General features: G+C 44.3%; 1 protein-coding gene across 3 annotated transcripts in view; it reads right to left on the bottom strand.

The window, feature by feature from the left end:
• Positions 1-23,192, bottom strand: part of MDGA2 (MAM domain containing glycosylphosphatidylinositol anchor 2) — a 328,803-nt gene that overhangs the window by 182,353 nt on the left and 123,258 nt on the right. For all 3 annotated transcript variants that reach the window (XM_084522442.1, XM_084522443.1, XM_084522444.1), the window contains exon 3: positions 17,134-17,308. In XM_084522442.1, the coding sequence (XP_084378568.1) occupies positions 17,134-17,308 (175 nt within the window). The remainder of the gene's footprint in view (positions 1-17,133; positions 17,309-23,192) is intronic.

The following is a 23,192-nucleotide window of genomic DNA, read 5'->3' as shown; positions in this document are numbered from 1 at the left end:
TCATATATGTTACTTAACAAAATTAGAAATGTTGATAACAGTGTTCCTTTTTTTTTTTTTTTTTTAACCAAAGTAAGAGATCAAGTGGTCATGCAAACAAAGCTAATGTTTCCTGAAAATACCCATAGTCTAACATCCTTAATATTCTACACCAGTCTTCCAAATAAGTTATTTTAGGATGGCTTATGCATTTTGCCTGTGTTCCCTATCCACAAAGCCCATAAAAAAGCAATAAGGAAGGTCACTGCTTGGTTCCAGAAGATCCCAGTTAACTGATTAACCCTAAACACATCATCACTTTCAGCTGCTTTTTATTATCTGTGCTGCCCATACCTAATGCATAATGGCTCATTTAAAAAGCTAAATTCAATGATGGTCTAGCCCAGAAAATAATGACTATACTTGTAAAAATCAGGTCATCACCAAATCACCCGTATCACAAGCAGATGAGAATCAGGTGTGGTTGAATGCTTTTGATTGGACTCCAAGCCCCTTGCTGATCTCCACGCCGAGGACAGCCTCAAGTAGGTTATTAAAGCTCAACGTTTGCCATCCCCAAATGATTGACACCCTGGAGTATTTCCTCAAGTAAGGAAGAAGATAGTGTGGATAACAGCACACACTGAAGGAGAGGCACAGGGGAACGTAGGCTGAATTCCAAATGGCACCCACTGAAGAAGCTTTAGGATGCAGTTTGTAATTCTTGTTTAAAGGGGCAGTGTTGTCACATGCCCAGAGCTGTCCTTTCTTTCCAAAAAGGAACAAAAATGCCCCGCCTCTCTTTTATGAAGTGATTTCCTTGAGATGTTTACATGCCAGCACTGTTAACTCCATGCTTCTACTCAATGTCTCCGAGAGCCCATTTTCAGCAAAAATTTCAATAAGGCACCAGTGCTGTAAGACTCCCTGGGTTTGGTTTAAGTCTTGTCTTTTTTGGAGAGCTGCTTACTAAAAAGCCAACCCCAAATTCCCAGAATTAGGAAATGAACCCTTCAGTAAAGCATGCCTCCTTGGGGCTCGTCCACCCGATCGAGCTCCTGCTACAGAATAAATCATCCAGCAGGAGGGTGATCTCCATGTGCTGCTCATAAACTGCTTCTTTCCTTAACAACCCTAAGTTCCCCACAACAAACCCTGCATTTGCATGCTGCCATCTCTCCACCACAGAGTTAAGCTGCAGTGATGCTTGCTTCGCTGAACCCACTGGAGGGTGCGAGCCATGCCAAGTAGCAGCGGTTGTGCAGATTGCCTATAAACAGCTGTTTTGCTTCTAAATACTCCATAAAAGTATAAGCACCATAAATTACTCCTCTTCTTAGACCCAGGTGTCTAATTGTTAAGTATAAGAGTTACTGTAGAGTTATTAAAAAAGCCGGGAAATGCCATCCACGACACACTGAGCTGCCGTTTACACTAACAGGCTGTCGCACCGAGGCTTTTCCAGGCTGTGCTGGCACCACACGCAGGTTAACCCAGGCTGGGGCCGCAACAGCAGGGAAAGGCAGGTGAGTGCAACCCACCTAACCATGTTCCCTGCCTGCAGGAGGATGAATTCCTTGCATTCTTGAAGAGCCCGATCCTTCCCACTGCTGCTGGGAGGAGAAGTTTGGACCACGGGCTCAGGCAAGGCCATGTGTACCTGGGCGCACATCCCACCACATACAAATGATCAGGGGCTGTAGCACTCCCACAAAAACTTTACCATCATGATCCTGTTGACTACAGAGAAACATCCCATGTGAGCAGCAGGTCCAAAATTCTCTTCAAGATTTCTTTTATAAATATCCACGTTTACCATGGGTAAATTCCAAAAGTTCTTCTGTGACACGAGAAGCTAAATGCTACCGTACCTTAGAAGAGCGTCTTGCTCCATTTAATCGAGAAGGCCTAAGCACTTGATCCAAGACTTGTTTCACTTTCAGCTTCCTTGGCTTGTGGAGTCCAACCTGGAGGTGCTGCAGGAGGGGAGGGCAGCACCTCACCAAAATGGGGTCACCCAGAGCCAGGGGAATGCAGCCGGCCAGGCTGGACTGTCAGCACCAAGCCCTAGGCTCAGCGGCACTCCAACAGAGGACTGAAGGCAGGAGGGCTATTTACCTTCCCCATCATCACACATATACCTTAGAAAAAACATTTGGGTAGAAAATTTCCTGAGGGCTTCCTGAAAATGACGTATTTCTTTTTGAGGAGCAAACTACGTCAGTGTAAAATGTAGTGGCAATATACTTCCCCAAGCCAAGCCCCGTGGCCCTGCCATGTGCAGCTTTCAGGAGGAATACAGGTGGATACAGGATGACTCCTGAGCAGTAAAACCATCCTCCTTCTTGCACAGGAAAGGACTGATTTTCCTGCTGAACCCTTCAGTACAGTCACCAGGCCCAGGACCGCTGCTTCAGGTTTACAGGGCTGTGGCTAAACTGAAGCAAGGGCACAGACCTGCCTGAAGCAGCACCTCAGACATGCGCCCAAGACCATCCTTTTGTGTCCATCCTGTTGTGTCCATCCTTCCCCCTCCAGCAGAACACAGAACAAGTTTACCTCTCCTCACTTCACTCACTTCAGCAGCAGTGCCAGAGAAAAGCTGCACAGCAAGGCGATGGCAGCGAAAATTGACCCTCCTTCAAATTTTTATGATTATTTTTAAGACAAAGAAGGGAAAATGGATGTATGTAGCTAGCTTATAGTGACACTTCAGTCAAGGGTACAGACTGGATGTGTTATTAGGAGGGTGGTAAACAAGCCTCCTTTTTTGAAACCCAACCTGCTTTGCTATTGTCCTTATTGTTGATTCAAATGTTTCAGCTTCAATGTGCCTTAATTAAAATGTTAGTGGTCAATATTTCCTTGAAAGCATCTCAAGAAGTTTTTATTCATGTGTAATTGCTTCACAGATAATGCCAGAGGAAAACAATCAAACAGCTGGCAAATAAGCCCTCTGTTGGGATATTTTAACACATTTCATCTTCATCAGTTTAATTTAAAATCAGCCCGTGCCATTCAGCCTTGCAGACTGCACTGGTGTTGGGCTGTGCAGTTTCATAAACACAGTGGGCCCAACTCCGTGGTAATTTATTTCGGTAGATCTCCCAGATCCAGCACGAACACAATCAGCACTGTAACTACATAGGGATTCAAGTCCAAGCTTAAATAACACACTCAAATTCTTCTCAGTATTGACAAATGTATGCAAAAATAAAGTAAGTAACTGGCCTCTGAGTTGGTTCGAATTTTTCTGCTTTAAAAAGCAGCTGTTTCACTGAAAAAAAAAAAAAAAAAAAAAAAGGAAAAAAAAAAAAAGAAATGAAATGAAATGAAAAAAAAAAAATACTAACACCAGCAGTCTATCTGCAACTCTTCTGAGATACATTTTTTTATGATGGATGTATTTTTTTCCCAGTTTGGTTACTTAATGCATCTCTGTGTGTTCCAGTGGACTTCCTGCACTCTCCTACTCGCAGAGAAGCCACCTCGGACTGCAGGTCTCATGGGAAAACCACATCACAGCCCGGTCCCCCTGCCCGTGTCCAGAGGAGGCTGGGCACTGCCCGCACTGCCTGCTCCTGCGCTCTGCCCGGGGCCCTCCATGTCCCCTGCAGGCCCTCTATCTGTCCATCTCTGATATCAAACAGCTTTCTTCTTGCTGTCTAACCCAGATCTCTCACTGCACCTTAAGCCAATCTGCCTGTCTTATCCTCTGAGGATCTTTTGGAAAAAATGTTCCTTTTCTCTTTTGCCCATCCAAAGGCTCCTACTAACCACACTGCCTGCCCCTCCTTGTGCTTCTCTTCTTCACCCAGACTGATCCTCATAAATTATTTCACTCCTGCACCAGAAACCTTCCTGGCCCACCAGACCCACCAGTCCACTGCCGCCTATTTTCCTCTGTGAAAGCTAAGGATGGAGATCCAGCTGCCTTCTTACCCATTTGTGGCCTGTATGTTTTGGATCTCTTCAAACTTGTCCAGGCCAATTCTGAGTGCAAAGCTGCTGCCTCCCAGGGCCGTGGTCCTTCTCAGTCTGGTGTCACCTGGTGCCACTCAACGTGCACGGACACCAGTCTCCAGAGGAACTCCAGCCTCCAGAAGGACTGGAGACCACGTATAAAGAACCCAGCAGGCACTACCACGAAAAGCTGCCTGGTGTTCTTGTTCCATTTTGGCAACCAGCCTCTGGCAGCGAGTGTCCAACACGTCAGGAGGGAGTGCAGCAGTGCCAAGGCTGAGCAGGAGGGGAAGGGGGCCATAGGAACCAGCTCCTCCTACCCCCGTTTGCCGGAGACTTCTCTCCAGAGCTCATATAAGGGGTCATACCTGCTTTTAATTGATGATATTGTCATCGTGGGTCACTGTGTCAGAATCCTGCCGGGTAATCCCGGGCTGCCCTGGCTCTGGTTTCAGATAGCTTTTCCAGCTGCCCTGTAGCTGAGACTCCCGCACGCCTCCCAGAGCCCCACCAGCACAGAAGCAATACAGGACTTTTTTTAGGGTTTTACAAACCAATCCATATGTGCACCTACAGACTTGCAAAAAACAAATGGTCAAAGAAGGCCTCACAGTATGGAAACACACTGAAAGGCAGCACTCGGGGTGGGAAGCAGTATCCAGGCCACCACAAGAGGCAGTGAGAAGCCATCCGAGATCAGCAGTTCACATTTTGGTTATGAAGAGTTACAGTTTTTCCCTAATCACCGTCAGTTTAATTTATGAGAAGTGCCTCCAGCACACTGGAGCAAGATGAAACAGAACATATTAGATGTGGACACTCACGGCACATGCTCTTACTTCCCATTAGGAAGAAGTTCTGGGTGGTGCCCCTGCCCAGCTCACAGTACTAGGGCATCAAGGAGCACACGTTCCAGTAAACACAGGCACTGCGAATATTTCTACGAAAGGAAAGGAAATGTGAACAGCAATGGATTTTGTTCTGGAAACCTGCATGTAATAGAATTTCCTATACATTGTGCCCTGGTGGTCTACTTGACACTTGTGTGCCTGAATTGGAAATGATCTGGGGAAAAAGAGCATCCCCCCAAATCCTGTGAGCAAGACACAAAGCACTTAATACCTGGGGACATTTGCTTACCCATAGGTGCTCTCTGGCCTTACTCTCCGTTATTTCAAAGAGAGGGTTAAGTAAAGATTTTTTTTTTCTAAACAAAGCTTACTTTGACATGGGTCTCCGTCAGTGCAGGCTGCAGTGCAGCCTGATGGACTAATGAAGGCAAAAAATAGCGTAGAGTGAGAAAGAAGGGGCATGAATAGATATCCTGAAAACTACAGATCAGTAGGTAACCAGGCTCCTATTTTACTGGAAAATGCAGATTACAGGAAAGCCTGCCTTAATGCTGGAAAGCTATTTAAAAATCCATCAGAACTCTAAAATATGCTATTAGGGACACTGCAGTCCCAACACCTACTGCATAAAAATCCCAAGCTATTAGGCAAACCAACATCATTTCAGATCAGGCCATCAGCAGGCTGCCAAGGCTTAAAATAGCAGCTGCATTTTAAATGATTTTTAAACAAGAGAAGCGGGAAATTGGGCTGTGACGAAGCCCAGCCCCTGGCCTCTAAAAGGTGACTATGAGCGGAGCTGCCAGGCATGGCAGGTGGAACGGGACCTTGAAGCCTCGCGGTGGTCTTCTCAGCTGATGGGGCTGCAATTAGCACCAAAACACAGCTCGCTGTGGCAATGAAATGAAATAATGAGGCTGCACTCCAAGAGCCTGCTGAAATGCTTCTCTCCGCTGCTTCCCTCTTCTTTCCTTCCTGGAGCCTGGCTTGTCAGCCAAATCCCACTGCTCTGCTCCTCTGCGCGGCTCCAGGGCACTCCTGCAAATTGAGCCCTCCTGGAAAAGTCCAGAAAATCACACACACAGACCCGGGGTGTTACAGGGATTGCACCACCTTTGTTCTTGGGCTATAGTACTCCTCTGCTTTCCCATCTCAGAAATTCTGGGGAGGCTCCTCCCCTCCAGAACCATTTTCCCTCCATCCCTACTAACCAGCCCTGTGTTCCCTGCACAGCAGCACACAGACACAGGCCTCCAGCCTCAACGAGATCCGAAATGGCTGGACAGGGCAGTGAGAACCACACACATACAACCCTGCTGTGCCATCTCCCTGGGCCAGCATTACGTGTTCACAGTAAGATCCAGCACTCAGGAGCATCCAGGCAGCTCCCACATTAGCACCCGATGGGGAATCTCCATATCCACCTACCTCAGTTGGGGGCTGCGTTTTCAGTTGCCTGTTTCAAACACGGAACAGAAGATATGTACACAATTTACATACAGAAATGGACAAAGAAACCCATCTAAATGCTGTCCTCATTCTGAATAACATGGTCTTAGCACACTTGGAACAACTTTCTGTCAAGCACCCTGAAGTGAAACGCTTTTAGAAAAATGAGCACGAACTCGGAAAAGGAGAATGGAACCACGTGGGGCAAAACATCTCCCTCCTTTTCTGTTTGGGACTCTGCTCAAACACACCCCAAAGGGATGCAGTGCCTGGGGCAGCAGCCAGCTTTCAGGCTGTGCCTTGGGGCTGTTTCCTGGCCCTTCAGGTTCCCACCAAGTTTTAAAGCCAGAACTGTTTGTTATGAGCAGTGAGTTGCAACAGGACATTGTGCAGAGCCTGGCAAAGCATGAAAGGAGCAACAAGAGGTTAAACTGCATGGCTGGGCAAAGCAGGGGTTTTCATACAGCTGAAAAAATTAGATGTGCACAATTATGTATATTAAAAAAAAAAAAAATACCATAAAGGGTTTGATCAGAAGTGTGCCACAAACCAGGAATTTTGCAGTGCATGAAGCACGCAAAGCATTTTATCATTCTGGCTCAATTCTGAACATGCACGTATTTTGTTGGCATTTTACAAGCACTAAATACAACCTTTCATCAGCACGAACAACATCAGGCTTGCTTTTTTCTTTTTTTCTTTTGCTTGTACAAAGATTTTCATAGTAGAAAATAAAAACGCACACAAGCCAGTAAGGAGCTGATAACATTTAACAGTCACTGCAAAGCTATTTAATTCAGTCTGAATAGTGTGACTGCTGGGGGTGTAAAAAGGTATTGAAATTACTGTAAGTGCTCCACATTTGCATTAATATTTTATGGCACAGCTGCCTCCCTTGTTCCACAATACACAGCTACGTCCTTCCTTACTTTTCCTTGCTGCCGCCGTAGCCCACTACAGTCAATAACGTCCACGGACACCACGCTGTGCTTTGCTCAGCCTTCCTAAAAAAGCTTACTGTCAGCTTCTTACCTCTTGTATCCATCAGGAAAACACCTTCCACTGCTAGGCTGAGCAGGAAAGGTTCAGATGAGATTTCTACCAGCAGCACCTCAAGCAATCTGAGCTGCCACCACCAGGGATGGCCTCTGAGACCCCAGCGGCAGTCCGCTTTGGGTCAGCTCTCCTGGCTCACGTGTAAATATATTCCAGATCGTGTTTCACAACGACTCCACAAGAGCCGAACCCCGCAGCAGGGAGCCCAGCCTGCTCTCCCACGCCAGGGAGCGAGACCTCAATTGAAACAAGCAACAGCATATTACTGGAGAACACAACATATTGCCTGCCAGGGGAAGCAGAAACCTCTATACCCGCACGGGTGACAGCTATACAGAAAGCAGAATGAACCAGGTCCTGTGCAATGAAAAGTACAATCTTCAGGCATGTTCTTTTTGAAAAAATAAATAAAATAAAAAAAAAAAAGAATAAAAAGTTACAGAAAACTTCTTAAAGTCTACATGTGCATTGAAAGTACAAAAAAAAAAAAAAAAAAAAAACGAAGAAGACAAATCTTTACAAAAGGCATTTCTGCTTGTACGCCTCAGGCAAACTGCTTTTTGGATAATAAAGGGTAGCTCACGGATTTTTCATTTCTCACTGAAATTCTGCAACACTCCCACCCTTGCCTGGGTGCTTTTCCTTACCCTCATGGATAATGTGCACACACATAGCAGGAAACTAATTTCAGGCAAGTACCGCTAAGCAGCCTCTGATCTATTTGTGAGATATCATCATCTGCCCTTCAGCCTTCCAGATGCATCCTCCACTGCAATCTTGTACCTCCTCAGGCGATAACTAGGCAGCTCTCCTCTGTATCCAACCGTCCAGCAAGGATTCATGAGCAAGATCGAGAGGGACAGGCAGATTCTCCCAGGGGAGTGGAAGACGCAGGCACAAGCAATGGCCAAAGTAACGACAGCGAGAAGAAATCTTCCCCAGTTCAAATTTGTTTCAGGGAAAGCCAATGATTTCCCTGAGATGCCAACGTCCAGCATGGACCACCAGACAGCAGCACTGAGAGAGGTGGTGGTGAGGAGATCCATGGGCTGGTGGCAATAATAGGTCGGCACCACTTCGAGTCCCATGCAGGAGGACACAAATGGCACAGCCACACGAGACTCCTCAGCTCACCATCTCCCTGTCGGCAGTTGATGCGGCTGTACCAAATGAATTAACTACTCACCAGTTAAACTGGGAGGTGCTGAGCTCTTACATGACGTTAGCCACAGTCCTGGCAAGCTGACAAATCTCTCCATGCTGCTGCGCTTTGGTCTGCCCTGGGGTTTGTGCTCAAAGACTGCTGGCATCGCTCTGCTGCTACAGCCACCGCAGAAGTCCTCAGAAAGGGGCTTGAGTCCTCAGCCACCCCCTGGCACTGCAGCAGGGACTCTGAACCAAGGGGATGATTAACCAAATAAATTTATATATATGTATGAAATCCTTCAACAGCACTGGGTGTCAGTGATTTCCTCCTCCACCACTCTCTCGCTGTGCTCCCATTACAGCTGTGTGTGGGTCAGCTCGCACAGGTACCAGCGTGGTGTTGGTGAGCATCCACTGCAGCAGGTTCAGGGAGCCCAAGCACCATGCACGATGCCTTTTTGTCTGTTAGAGCACGAGTGTTTCGAAACTCCTTGCCTTGCTCCACAGCGAAGTTGCTCTCACTTTCCAAACATGTCCACAGCTCCAAAATCCACATACTGCCCCTCTCCGACCGCCCCCACTGCCCTCCCAGAGCCCCCAGCACCACAGCAGCAAATCTGACCTCAGACCAGGCATAAGCAAAACCCCCCAGATTACATTTATATTTCTGTCATGTTGAAAGATTACAATTATCAATATCGGAAAGCTTTTAAATGCTTTCCATTTGTATGATATCTCATTTCCAAGTGTCTTCTTTTATTTTATCGTACAAAAAAAGTGATGAAAGATGAATATATTTGCTTTCCTTATATGACAATGCCGATGTTATTGCCTTATATTAATTTTCCTCTTTAAAAAAAAAATAATGCATTCATTATTTCTGATCTCTCCTCCAACCATGTGTATGAGGATTTAAGCATGTCACTGGGCTTCTAATAAATGAAAGGACAGAAAGGAAGATCAAATAACATATCAGTGAATATCGCCAGATACCAGAGATGGAAATTAAAAATGTCACTGCAATACGAACACATGATTCATTGCAGCCAGAACAAGGCAAACACAAGTCAGAGAGGCAGCAAAGAAACTAATGAAGCAGCCGAATTATATTTTCATTCCCCAAATTTTATCTTAATTGCTGTGACCAGGAGACTGATATAAACATCTGCAGAGAGAAGTGCAGACGAGATGCTCCACAAACGCGTGGGCTGAAGGTGCCAGCCAAGCCTCGGGGGCAGCGTCCCCACTGCAGAGCCCGTCGGGAGCCGGCCGTGTGCTGTGCCAGCAACAGGGAACCCTGAGCAGGTGCAGGAGACAGCGTTTGAAAGCCCCCTAAACAGCCCAGGCAACTGCAGATTTTCTGCAAAGTCTTGGAGAGCTGTGCCTATGACAGCAATGTGCCTATTACAGCAATGTATGTATTAGTGTTTTACTGGAAGCATGATCTCTTCTCCCTACGTGAGTTTTCTGCACATTAAAAGCACATTTCTGCACATTAAAAGGGATCCTAGCAGCAACAACCACATGCAGATCTAAGAACAGGATGCTGCCAGTGCCTATAACTTACAATCCGGGGGTTATTTAGGACGGAGAAAGCGGAGTGCCTCAGGTTTTGAAAGCAATTTCTTTAGCACTCTCATACAATGGAAACTGGAAGGCATGGGATGCCGAAAGACAAACACAGCAATTATCTAAGGGCATACTGTAAGGCTCACCAGAAAGCACCACCTTCAACACTCTCTTTTACCACCAATGACACTGCATGCATACAACAGGTTTTGCTGCAAATCCCCCCTGTGAAGTGATGCAGGAATTGCTCCAGTAGAATCCCTATAAAAGAGCTCACTTCTAGATATTTTTCTATGGAAGTTTCCCCACTTTCTCTCCTTCCTGGTGCCGACTGGACTTGGCCACGTACTAGCACTGTAGCAAGAGGGAATCGAAGGGCAGCCTCCTTGTAATTCAACAAGGGTACATCATTATCTAATCCAGAACAAAAATAGCACTCCAGCAGAAAGCATCGCCTCCTCCTCGTCTCACCAAATTTAAATCCAGTTTCTCTGGCTTCCTAGGACCGTGGTGAACAGGGAAGGCTGAGAAGGACGGAGCACAAGGGGCGGTGTGAGGAGCAGCTGGCAGTTTTGGTTAAGTCCCTTCCCCATTCCCAGCCCTGCGTCTTCATTAGCTTCTCGTAACCTCCCTCACCTCGGTTACCTTCATCACACCCGCCCCTCTGACTCCTACAGCACTGCAGACAACCTTACCAGAATAAATTGGACTGTTTTGCTCTACATAACTAAGCATATCATCCTGGCTGCGTGTGTCTCTATGCCATTAAGGAAGAAATAAAGCAAAGCTAAGGCTTTCCATCAGGCACATCCAAAGGCTGTGGTAGTGACCTGCCAGGGCACGATGCAGAGTACTTCTGCAGTGGCCCAGCAAAGAAATTGTTAGGAGCGAAATAATTATTGACATCAAATTGGATTCTCCGTGCTAACAACAAGATTTGTGCCGTGGGCAGGAAATTAGGGGTGAACCTGGACTGCTGCGTGTGGGGCCGAGCAATATGACTGCCATTAACGTTAATGCCAGAGACAGAGAGATGTAACTGAATCCCCCTAACAGAGCTCAGCATTTCCCTGAAATACCTCCTTCCAGGCTGGGAAGGGAAGCCAGGCCCATGAGCTCTGAATCAGAGCCCCGTGCTCCCTCTGGATAACACTTCTCATGCAGCCCCGTGGTGGCACACACTGCTCGGGGACACTCCAATGCTGGAGATCAGCAGTTTGATATTTGTGTCATTTAACACACATTATCAGCAGCATTTTGTGTCATCCCAAGCCAGGGAAGCTGTGATGCTCCCTGTCTGCTAAAATAATCTGTCAGCAGTGAACATGTCTCAGTCAGCCCTGCAGCCCCCAAGGTACCACCCCAACTGCGGGGCTGCAGCAAAACCCCTGGGGGATGGCTGCAGCCACAGGAGCTGCGTTGGACAAAATCTCTGGGCTCAGACAAGCACTGGTGCAAGGAAACGCACCTCTGAAAGCAGTGCTCTTCAGACAAAGATGATCCCTATCAATATAAGGGCATGAAGACTGGGCCTGGTGTTGAGTCCAAAGCTCGATCTTGCTTTGATCTTTTCCTTGCTGCCATCATAAGCTTAGGAGATAATGCTGAGCACCCCCAGGCCTTGCTAGCAAGTCTTGAGTCTGTCTGATGATGTTTACGGGTAGCCTAGGGCAGATGCTGAACTTGTCTACAATAAAAACTTCCTTGGGGCAATGGAGATGATGGGCAGCAAAAGCAACTGCTGCAGCCACACACCCTGAGAACCGTCTGAGAAGCAGAAGCCACATCAGCAAACCATAAAAAACTGGAATGCGAGATTTGAACTGGGAAGTGAAACAGCTGGGGAAACCTCGCAGATGGTAAGCAGAGACCCAAGATACCTACGACCTCCCCATGCATTAAGCACAGTGAGAGTTTACACGCACACCAACACTTATTTAACTCAGCTGGTGTAAAGGGATGGGTCCTGGAAACAGAGCTGCAACACAGATTTAAGTGGATCTGTGAACAAAAATAAGGGTTGTTCCTGCTAAAGCCCCAGATCAACCTCTTGATCCTGGAACTGCAGATCTCCCTCAACAAGCAATCTTTCCTGGCAGTGTATCTCTCTCATATACTGCACAATAAAATCTCACCATATCTGTGCACTAAATCTGTTTGATACACATTCTTCCTCCTGACTTCCAAATTCATTTCAGAAAACTTTTAACATAAATTAAAATTCTCTTCAATTTCTTTTACTCAGGTTGTGCAGCCTGGCCTTGTGTCCAACAAGGATCTGTGAGGTAAGAGGGTTAAAAAAAAAAAAAAAAAAAAAAAAAACACATTTTCAATGAAACAATTAGTACACTTTTTTTTTGTTAAAAATCTGGTGAATTGTCCTTCAGGAACAAGCATAAAAGCCTTGATAGTGCTCTGCTTCTTTAAATCAAAAGACTTAATTTATACAGTAAGCTTCCTTCCTTATAAAAGGGGAAAGTGTCCTCCAAAACTCAAGCAAAAATGTTCCTAGGAGTCAAGTACAAAAGCTTTTTCTTCAAAGGGGAAAGATAAGATACACTTTAAAGGGATACTTCCAGAAAAAGAAGAAGAAAAAGAGTTCAAGCCTAGGATGAATACAGCTTGGATGTCTGCGGCAGTTTCTTCTCCTGGTGGCTAAGCAGGAATGGAAACCTTCCTCCTGAGAATATACTGCAGAGGTGAGCAGGTGCCTTTATCTCAACCTGAAGCAATAAAAGAGATCTTCAGCCAAAGCCAGAAGAGCAAAATGTTCTTTTCTTCGATAGATAAAGTAAGGATAGAAAGTTGTCTTCTAAGAAAGAGACTGTTACTCTTCTATTTGCCAGTCCCACCCCGCCTAGAAAGCAGAAAGGAGATCTTTCTAGAAGAAACTAGCGAAGAAAACCAAGTTGATGAGGAGTTGGAAAGTGTTCAAAGGAAGCTCGGTGCCTGCCCAGGAACAGGCAGGGGCTCCTCTGTTTCCAAGAGCAGCAGATGAGATGAGAACTTTGGCAACACGCATTCTTTATTTTCCTTCCACTTTGAAACATCGAAATACTTTGACAGCAGACCAAACAGGACTGCCTTGTTTTGAAGGTTTGACTTAGATCTGTGTACATTAAATGAACAGAAGAGATCACAGCCTTGTTTAGCCTTACCCTTGGTAGCTTTAAATGCAGTAGGCACCGTGCCAGCACCTTCACCTGCAGCAGTGCCAAGACAATTCCTCCCTTTCCTTGGTATGTCACTAGGAGCAGTGTCATGACTGAATGTACCATGATGGGAACGGTGCCTCTGTAGGGCATTCCTTGATCTCTCTGAGATATAGCAATCTAGCAGGCATGTCTGATGAGAACCAAGTAAAGCCAGCCCACAATTACCTGCTTGGCTGTAAACAACGCAAACTACTCATTCTTCACCAAGCAGTTGTTTTCCCTTCAGTCCAGCAAAGGAATTACACCCCCAGCTATGTTCAGAGTGACTGCACGTGTTTAGTTTAACTCCTTACCTCTGATCCTTACCCATGAATGTAGTTATCAGATGTCGGGGGGGTTGTTTCTTGTTTTTTAATGCCTAGCAGCAATAAAAGAAATGCCCTCAAGCAGCATATAATTCAAAGTCATAGCTAGGTAGTTTTTACAAAACTGTAAATCAGAATTATGGGACCCCCCAAAATAATACCAAGTAGCCTTTATGCCTCTACTGTACTTTCAGAGATTAAGGAATAAGATACAGCTATGAAGACAAATTATTTACTTCCAAACACCAAATGAACCTCCCCTTCTGGGTCCTGCTGTGCAGTGTGTGAACAGAGACCTGGTAACCACTATTTGTGGATGGTCCCAAATAGAAACAAGCACCAGGGCAGAGAAAGAAACAGAGGTTTTCACAGGACGTGGTTCCCTCTTGCAGTTCCCAGGCACATCATGGGCAAGACCCAAAACACACCGCCACCCGACACTTGCAGATCTGTGCAAAGCATCTTGGCAGACTTCTGCTGGAGCCTTCCTGTAAAAACAAACCTAAAAGTATTTTTAAGACTGCAAGAAGTCCATAAAAATAAAGCAATCTTCCCCTCTCCCCTCACACTGACCAAGGCCAGGCTCCGCCACCATTTCTATCTGTACAACAAATCATTGCAGCAGCAGCAAGCAGGGTTACCAGTGTTGATGAATGCCAGAGCTAATGGGAAAATGAAACCCAGGAAATTACTGGAGAATGATATTTTCCAACCCAGTGTGGATATTACAATTTGCCATCCAGCCAGCGTACCAGTACTGGAGATGAATGAGGAGGCAAAGACTTTTTTGTGGATTTTTTTTCCACAATTCATTTCCAAGCTATACAAATATAGTGCCTTTTCAAATCCTAAATTAGAGGCTGAAGACTTAAATTAGCTCAAAAGTGCTCTTGGATCCAAAACTAGTATAGAATACAACTACAATATGTTTTTCTCTCTTTATGGTGATTTTTCATCCATATATTTTTTAAAAAAATAAACTTTTTTTTTTTTTCTTAAAGAGATTTTGTGATTTTATCACAAAATTAAAAGCATTTATTTCTTTCTCCATTGATAAAGTTTTGTGTTCAAAAAGTGAGTATAGCCTTGTTTTAAAGTTCTGTTTTTGAAAGTTACCTAAATCCACAAAGAAAATTGCCTTTCTCTACATAATCCTACTAAACATTCATTAACACCAAAATAAAAGACATGTTGATATAGAACAATGGCTGAGTACTCTGGACCTTTCTGGTTCATCTGGGGGTCTCTAAGCAAAGCTTCTCATCAGCAATTATTCAAGAAAACGCACCCACACCCAACAGATCTGCTAAGAGCCCCTGACACAGCATATGGTCTACAGAGCATTGCACAATTAGCACACAGCTGGGGCTGGAGCACCTCTGGGTGCCCCTGTGCCCCCCAGCCCCAGCACCCCCCAGCAGGGTGCCCAGCCCCACAGCCAGGCGGCTGCTGGAGATGTCCCCGAGGAGCCCCCAGCCCCTCCAGGCAGCCTGTGCCAGGGCTCCGGCCCCTCGGCTCCCTCCTGCAGGTATTTAAATGAATAGAAAATCAAAACAAAATATCCACTGATAAAGCAAGATTATTCTAAGCTATTTGGAAATTTCAGTTTCCAATGCTTGGATTTCTTATGAGCTTTAACTTGCCTGACTTCTGTGGTGTACGGGGTTTTCTCTCCTATCTTCTTCACAGCTAGATCCAATCTACACCGGTACCCTGAGCGTACTGCACCAGCGATGCCTGCCTACAAATATCTGACCATTAACAGATGACAATACCCGGTGAAATAGCAGCCTGCATATGATGGGAAATCACCTAGGATTTAATCACAGCTGGAACCTGAAAGCCTGTTGTGTTCCAGAAATACATCTGTATTTGAGGTGCATTAAAAAGCAGCATATGATGTTCAAAACAAAACAAAACAACAAAAACATCATAAATCCCAGACAGCAGATCCAAGAACACAGATTAATAGCTAAACAACACACAATGGGAGGAAAAAGATGCCTACCAGAAGGAAGTCTCAATCTAAGTCTAGGAAAAACAGGGTTTCCAAACAACCTTTCTAAACCCTTGGTGTTCAGATCACACAGCACCCCAGCTTCCAGACCTCACTTCTTGTCACAGCCACACCTAAAATTAAGGATGAAGGACAACCTAACACACGGGCATTGAAACACGAGAGAGGTGCTTAAACACCATCCAGAAGAGACTTAATTTTTTGTTCTTTTTTGTTCAAGCAGATACATGTAGCTGAGCTACAGAACACTTTTAGCAGCCCTGCGTGCCTGCAGGAGGTGGCAGCTCACCAGGAAGCCTGAAGATGGGGTCAGCAGGAGCGGTGGGACCATGAAGCACCCCAACAGGCCCTGAACCCCTCCTCATCCACACTGCAAGCCTCAGGCCAGCCCCGTTACCAGTACCAAGTGCTGTACCTGCTCTGCCTGCTGTGCTTGCATGCAGTCAGCAGGGTCTGTCTGCATATTTATTGGACTTCAACAAGCTAACGAGCAATTACTAATTTGGTTATTGTTTATAAAAGATGTAGAAATTTGGCACTGGTATGAGTTATAGCTAGTTAAGCAAATCATGAGGCGAAGGGAGCATCCTGACAATTTCTGCAAGGCAAGAAAATCCCCCAATTGCCTTTCTCCACAATCCCAAAACTGAACCACAGAAATCACCACCACGTGGGTCTCTGAAGTAGCAAACATCTTGAAGTTCATCCAACAGAGAGAGGGTATTTTTGGGAAAACAAAAGCCCAATGCTTATCTAGTCACAAGACAACCTTCTTTTTGAAAGAATCGGTTTAAATACGTACATGCATGTGAATATGTTTCTTTATATGAGACTCTTCAAACATATATTGCAAAGATTTTCCACCTTGAAGTGTTTCAAGCAGAATTTTAACTGTTTTTCTTAATTTGAAGTGTGAACAAAACCACAGCTGCATGAGGGCTTTCAGATCTTTTCACTTTCACACAGCTGAATCCAATCACATAATTAGAGTTAAACACAAAGTTTACCATTAAACCCACAGTGAAAAACTGTCTGACTATGAACTGGAGCTGTGCCTCATCTGACCCTGGAGTTTGTTCAGGTCAGACAGGCATTTTTTTCAGTTTTATTTTCTTTTGTGCAAGCACATGGGATACATTCACTGCAGTATGAACTTTTCATTTGTTTCCTCTTTTTCTATCAGCCCTAGTGACCAATTAAAGCAAAGCAAAATAGAATCTGTGTTTGCGCTTACCAGTTTTGACAGCAAGGGCATCCAACATGCATGAGATTAAGGGCTGCGCTATGTGCTAGATCTTCACCCCATGCATGCTGCTGACAAATCTTCCTCTGATATAGAGGCAGACTGAGTTAGACCTGAGTTTCCTCTTTCTTGCCATAGTATTGTAATTTATTTATTTACTTATTGTTAAGATATACAAGAGCAGCCCCATCTGACTTCAGTGGGAGCAGCCACAAGACTTCTGACCATAAAAGCTGCAGAATCTGCCTTGAAGTGCTCTGGTTTCTAGACCAGACTTCAGAAAAACTAGTCACTTCTTTCTAAGAGAGCATGGTAAGAAGTTCCCAAGAGGTTTACTTACAGTACACGTCCACCCGTATGGACTTTATGGCCGGCGAGCCCAAGCCGTTCTCGGCCTTGCAGTAGTAGCGGCCTCCTTGATGTCGCTGGATGTTGGCTATCCTCAGGGTTTCATTGAAGACACTCGAGTCTTGAAATCTGTCAGAGGCACTTCCTGCTGTTTTGGTCCACCTGATCTGAGCAAGCACCAAAAAAGATTGTTACTTGAAGCCTGCAGTTTGGAAAAAAGAGCAGAGTCTAGATCTCATCACTGACCTGGGAACCGTGCGCACGGCAGCCAGGGCTTCACATTGGAGGTCCTGGGGAACCTCTCTGGAAAACTGAACAGCTCACACTTACAATCTAACACTTCATCCAAGAGTCCTGAGACTGTAATCTTGTCTTTATCACCCTGTCTTAGAAATAGTTGATTACTTTTGATGGAAACACCACGCAAAGTAAATGCCACTAGCAGAGATGTGGAGAACAACTCAAGCCACCCTCAGTGACACAGCTGAAACAAGCTGCAGAAAAATTCCCTGTTAACAAACAGAGCTCACCAGAAGAGCCTGCTATACTCTTGCACTGAACACAAATATATATATGATTTCAGAAAAAAAAAATATATATATATTAATGAAAGATGAGGGCACATTGGAAAGCACCTTCGAAACAGCTGATGGGTTATCTTGGCAACCATAAAATCCAACCTGAAGCACTCACTTGAAACCACAAATGATGAACACCCGTTTCTTCAAGTTTTCTTTAACATCTTTTGCACCAATTACAAATTCTTTTACTCTGACTATCATTACTTGTAATGTGAAGGCTTTTTAAAGAGAGCTTTTCAATGTCAGAGCCACCAAAGTGCCCACACCAGCCCACTATAACCACAGCTGCCTTCCGAACACAGCTGTGCACGAGAGGCTCAGGTCCCACAGTGAAACACAGAGACCCTCCGGTACCGACTCGGTAAAAGCTGCACAGCCCCCTGAGCAAACAAGCAAAATTCAACTACTCCAGTAAGTTGCAAGGGACACACTTGGCTGTAAAGAAATCTCCAGGCAATGGGCCTAATATAATACCCACTGCCACCACCCAACCTGCTCACCCCCCGCTTCCAGCAGCGATGTGGGCTGACCAGCAGTCACTGAAAGCCTTTGGCATTTTAAGTCCAGTAGGAATGCAAACCTGCTGCGAAAATTAGACATCAGTGATGTGTCATGTTAAGCAGAAAACAGGCCCCAGGTGAAACTCCCTGGAATAAAGTGAATTCTTCCTCCTCCAGCTCCCTCTGAGGCTCAGACCGCCACCACCCTGCTGCTGCGGAATGGAGTCTTTTCAAAGGAATCAGAATAGAACAAAAGCCTGGGTCAGGAGTCGTAGGAAAAAGCAACTGAAGTAGAAAGAAATAATAATTTGTATTAGAGGAAGATGGCAAATAAACTTACAGACAAACCACATTAGTGCGTGGAACCATCAGCACTGGCAGATCATTTATACACAGAAACAAATTTAAGGCTTTGTTTGAAAGATCTCTATTTAGGTTCTGCACTGCTGTGGTACCCACATTTTGTCAATCGATTCTCACCTTCAGCTATGTTTGTTAGGCTTACTGATCTGATGGGAGGTGACAGTAAAGTGGTATGGACACTGCCAACACCCAGGCTAGGTGAGCTGAGCCCCTGCCTGTAGCACTTGGTGCCGTCAGCTATCGTGTGCAGTGCACCAGACCTCTGAAGAGTCCCCAGGTACCTCCTGCTCTGTCAGATCACACGGATTTGGTGGCCAGGACAGACAACATTTGATTCCAGATCAGAACCTATGCTTTAAGCAGTAGTTTTTTCCTGCATATCCAGGCCACAAATGGGATATTTGCATAAATATGAATTAATGTCTCATCTGAAGCTTCTCAGAGCTGTCTCTTCTCACCCCCATCCACTAATTCTGTTCCAGGATGAAGGCCAAATCTTCTACAGTCATTCACAAAAATGAGAATGACACAAGACAAGATAAATATTTGGCTATTGGTTCCCAAGCTGTGGTCCCCAAAGATGGTCCAGAGATGATCAGAAAAGAAACATTTACATGCTGCTCTGATGGGATCTGCTAGGCAGGCTGCCTACCAAGCCACCTGGAGCTGACACTGCCCCAGTCTGTACAAGGCATTGCAGCCTTGGCAGCAAGCTGGGCACATTGTGCCTCCAGCCCTTAAGTGTACACGAAGTTGGGTGGCCCATAGTGAATGCCAAGGTGGCTCCAAGGTGTCTGGTCCACCTTGGTGGACACTGGCCAGGGCTGCTTTGGCTGGACGGAGGCCATTCCCTCAGGGGGCACAGGCATTAAAGTTGCATCATAGCCAGTGTCAGGACCCCAGTAACCTGCACAGGAGCATGAAGAAGAAGAGGTCAGCCTTCCTCTCATCGGAAACTTCTCCTGGACAGGAGAGGTCTTCTACAAAAGGCATCAAAATGAAAAAAAATCATGACCAGCTGTAGCCTATGTAAATTCTTCTCCCCTTGAAATGAAGGCAGGTGTGAGCTCCAGAGGCTGAAATTAAAAAAATAATAATTCCAAAATGTTTTCTTCTCTTTCTGACTTGTTAAATTCATAAGCCTGAGTGGCTTTGCCCTCTTGCCAGGTGACCTGTATAACTCTCACATGGTTTTGCTGCTCTGGGATAAAGCAAATATGCCCAACTCCACGTTACAACGCTCAGCCTGCATGCAAGAGAGATGCTATTAGCACTGCTATATTTACCAGTCCCAATCTGTCTGTACTTCTATTATAAACTCTTGGCTCTTGGGCTTTTTAAATAATCCAAATAAATGTGCTGCAGAATAATTTTGGAACAAACAGTTTTCATGAGCTGCAGAATACAATTTCATCATGTATTTTTCAAATGCTTAAGTATCTTAAAACAGTGTTAAGATGCTCACTGAATCTCTTGCATGCTCTATTTCCCCATTTGTAATCGGAATTATAAAAACACCTCTGTTTGATTCTTAGCTGGAAAAAAAAAAGTCAAAAAATGCCAAGATTTCTCTCTTCCTCCCGTTCCTGTCACACAAAATGTTTCAAGACATGGAATACAGCTTGTCCTGTCATAGACCATATAATCTAAGTAAGGCGTTGTATTATCAGCATCTATGTAACTGATAAAATTATGTAATTTATTAAATATATAGAAGCATTTATTTAGGTACTATCACTTTCATCTTTTTTATAAATACAAAAGCCTTCCAACTCCCCCAAGTTTTAACATTGATGTAGTTATCTTCTCCTTTTTAGAAAGCATTTTAACAGGAACATGTTTGGCTGTAAACAGAAGTAGACTTTTCAGCTTTAAAAATACAAATATGCATATGTTTCAGTGGCAGGAAGAGCACTTATAACCAAGTAAATAGTTTTACAGTGTACGTAGAGATGCCTGAAGAATAAAAGAATAATTGACTCGATTTCCTCTTAAAAGATATTCCCCAGAAATGTCACTGGCTTGATTTCACTCAGTTCATTATTTACCTTAGCTTTAACACAACATACACATGAAAACACGCTGATCGATACCATGTTGTAAATTATTGCATGAGCTCTGAAGACAACTTTATATTATCTTAAAATAAATAATAATTTAAAAATATATTTTCAAAGGCAGTAGATTAAGTGAATGTCTCCATAGTTCAGATAGTGCAATATTTTCACAGAGGGTAGCACAAAACAATTGCTCATCCACGTGCGTTGTATCAGTGTTTGCTATTCATAAGCCCCCAGTTTCTAGCACAGAAGTAACCCTGCATGCTCTGGGTGCCTACTCACAGTGCAAATAATGCGGGAAGGCAATAACTGCTGTTTCACCAAGAAGTCAAAGCCATTTCCACTCATAATGCAAACTTCTAATTGAAAAGTTACATCTACCACTCCATGGCATAAGCAAATAACTAATATGACTAATACACATTAATCCATCACACAGATATGCTTCTGAACACATGCTTCCGAGGACACGGTTCCCCAGACACTCACTGTTACTCTCACTGTTGCTATTGCAGATTTGGAAATCCATCCACTGCCATTACTCTGCCATACGATCTGGGTCTTTAGTTAACAAATCCTTGCTTCGTTTTCTTGTAAAACAGGCGTAAGTCAAAGACTATTTATGAGCAATTCATTTAAAAATTATTCAGTCTTTAAAAAATGACAAAGTTATGACCCATCTAGTCATACCATGACCTATGTACTTGTCTGATTTGTACATGCCCATAAGTTCTCTGAACCATCACTAGCTTTGACAGTATTTTACTGGCTTAAGCAGATGCCCTGGGACACTCAGCCATATTTCACCCTACAGCTTCCATGTTCTCATTGAACCTTCCTGCAACTTGAGTAGGAATCACAGACTTCCCATTTTTCGACTAAAAATGCAGATTTGAAAAACTTCAGTAATATTGTGCTTGACTTTTCTCAGCTTCCACCAACTACTCCTGCCCCAAAAGAAAGCAGCAGATAAAAAACACATTTGACATTAAAAAAATCAAACACTTATGTTTTAAATATGGTCTTTGTCAAGAGAGTATTTATATGTATTATTGTATATATACATTAATATAAAGAAATAATTAATAAACAATAAAATATCTTTAAAATTATTTACTCCAGAACAAAATATTTCTCTTGGTTAAAAAAATAAAAATAAAAAAGAAAGAGAGAGAGAAAGAAAGAAAATTAACAATAAAATCAAGGCAGCCAAGCATCAAATTCCTAAAAAATCTGTCTTTTTAGGGTTTGGATTGGAATATACTGAGTGAGTGCCTTCATCACCTAGACACAGGGATTGAAGGGAGGAGCAGCCAATGCTGCTGCAGAACCAAGTGCAAGGGAAATATCCTTTACATATATACACATATGTGTATATATATATATACACGCATATATTCCAACAAGTAATCCTAAAAGAAGAGAGATTTCCAGGCCACGATACACAGCAGGCACCTGCTCAAACACTGCCCTGTCCCAAAGGTAGCACTGTTTTAATCAGAGATGCTTTGGCAGTACCAGAGGTTGCTTTTTAAGCCACCATTCAACATTTTCGATAGATTTAGCAAGGCATCTTTTCATTCTTCCTTGGAAACAGCTGACAGAAAATGAAGTCTTAACAGTCTTTTTTGTATATTGCAACCCTGATGTCTAACACAGATAGGGTGAGTAAATACATGCCTTAAAATATAGTTAGAGCCAGGGCTGGGGGCTCGTACTGCGCTCCGCTGCCATTGATTGAAGTCACTGCCCTCTGACATCGCTGAGAAAACAAGGATGAGGAGAATCTCCTGATCACTGCTAAAATCCCCAAATCCCTGCCTGAGATTAAAGTCCTCCTTTGTATGCCAACAGCTGTAAGAGAGCTCTTTGCGCAACTTCACTGGGATGTGTGCAACATTTCTTCATGCCCAAAGATATCTGAGCCTTTGGAAAAAGCTATCTTAGAAATAACCCCAGAGGAACAAAAAATATCCCCTCAGCTTGTTTATCCACTAGATTAATTTTGTTCTTAGGGAAGCAATGGTTGGGGCAGCAGCTACTGAAAGCAAGAAGCACACACCTTCGTGATAAACAGAGAGGACATTACGTGATGGCTCTTTTTAGGCTGGGAAGGAGAAAGTGACTTCTTCACCTTCAATTAAAACAAACTGTCTGAAGCAGATTTCAGTGTATGAAACTCCCTGATCTTCTTCAATCTATACAGTGGAGATATGAGCTCACTGCACATGGAACATACTTTAACCCCAAACTGCCTTTTTTCCCCCAAGCTCCTCCTTTCTATTGCAGAGCCAAATGACTGCGAGGCAGATGTCAGCCACCACTGTGGGAGCAGCAAGGATGGGGTTTGCACCACGCTTACACAGCACAGGTTTTACAGCCAAGAGTGATTTAGAATCACAGATTACCCCGATTTGGAAAGGACCCACAAGGATCATCAAGTCTGGCTCCTGAGACTTGGATTACCTTGGACAGGTCTAGAAAACTGTTATCAGTGAGAAACAAGATGCAGAACTGGAGGGTCTTTGCTTTCCAATATATTTCTTC

This window comes from Aythya ferina (genome assembly GCF_964211825.1).
Source record: "Aythya ferina genome assembly, chromosome: 5".
NCBI classification, from domain to species: Eukaryota; Metazoa; Chordata; class Aves; order Anseriformes; family Anatidae; genus Aythya; species Aythya ferina.
This window is presented reverse-complemented; position numbering and strand designations above follow the sequence as displayed.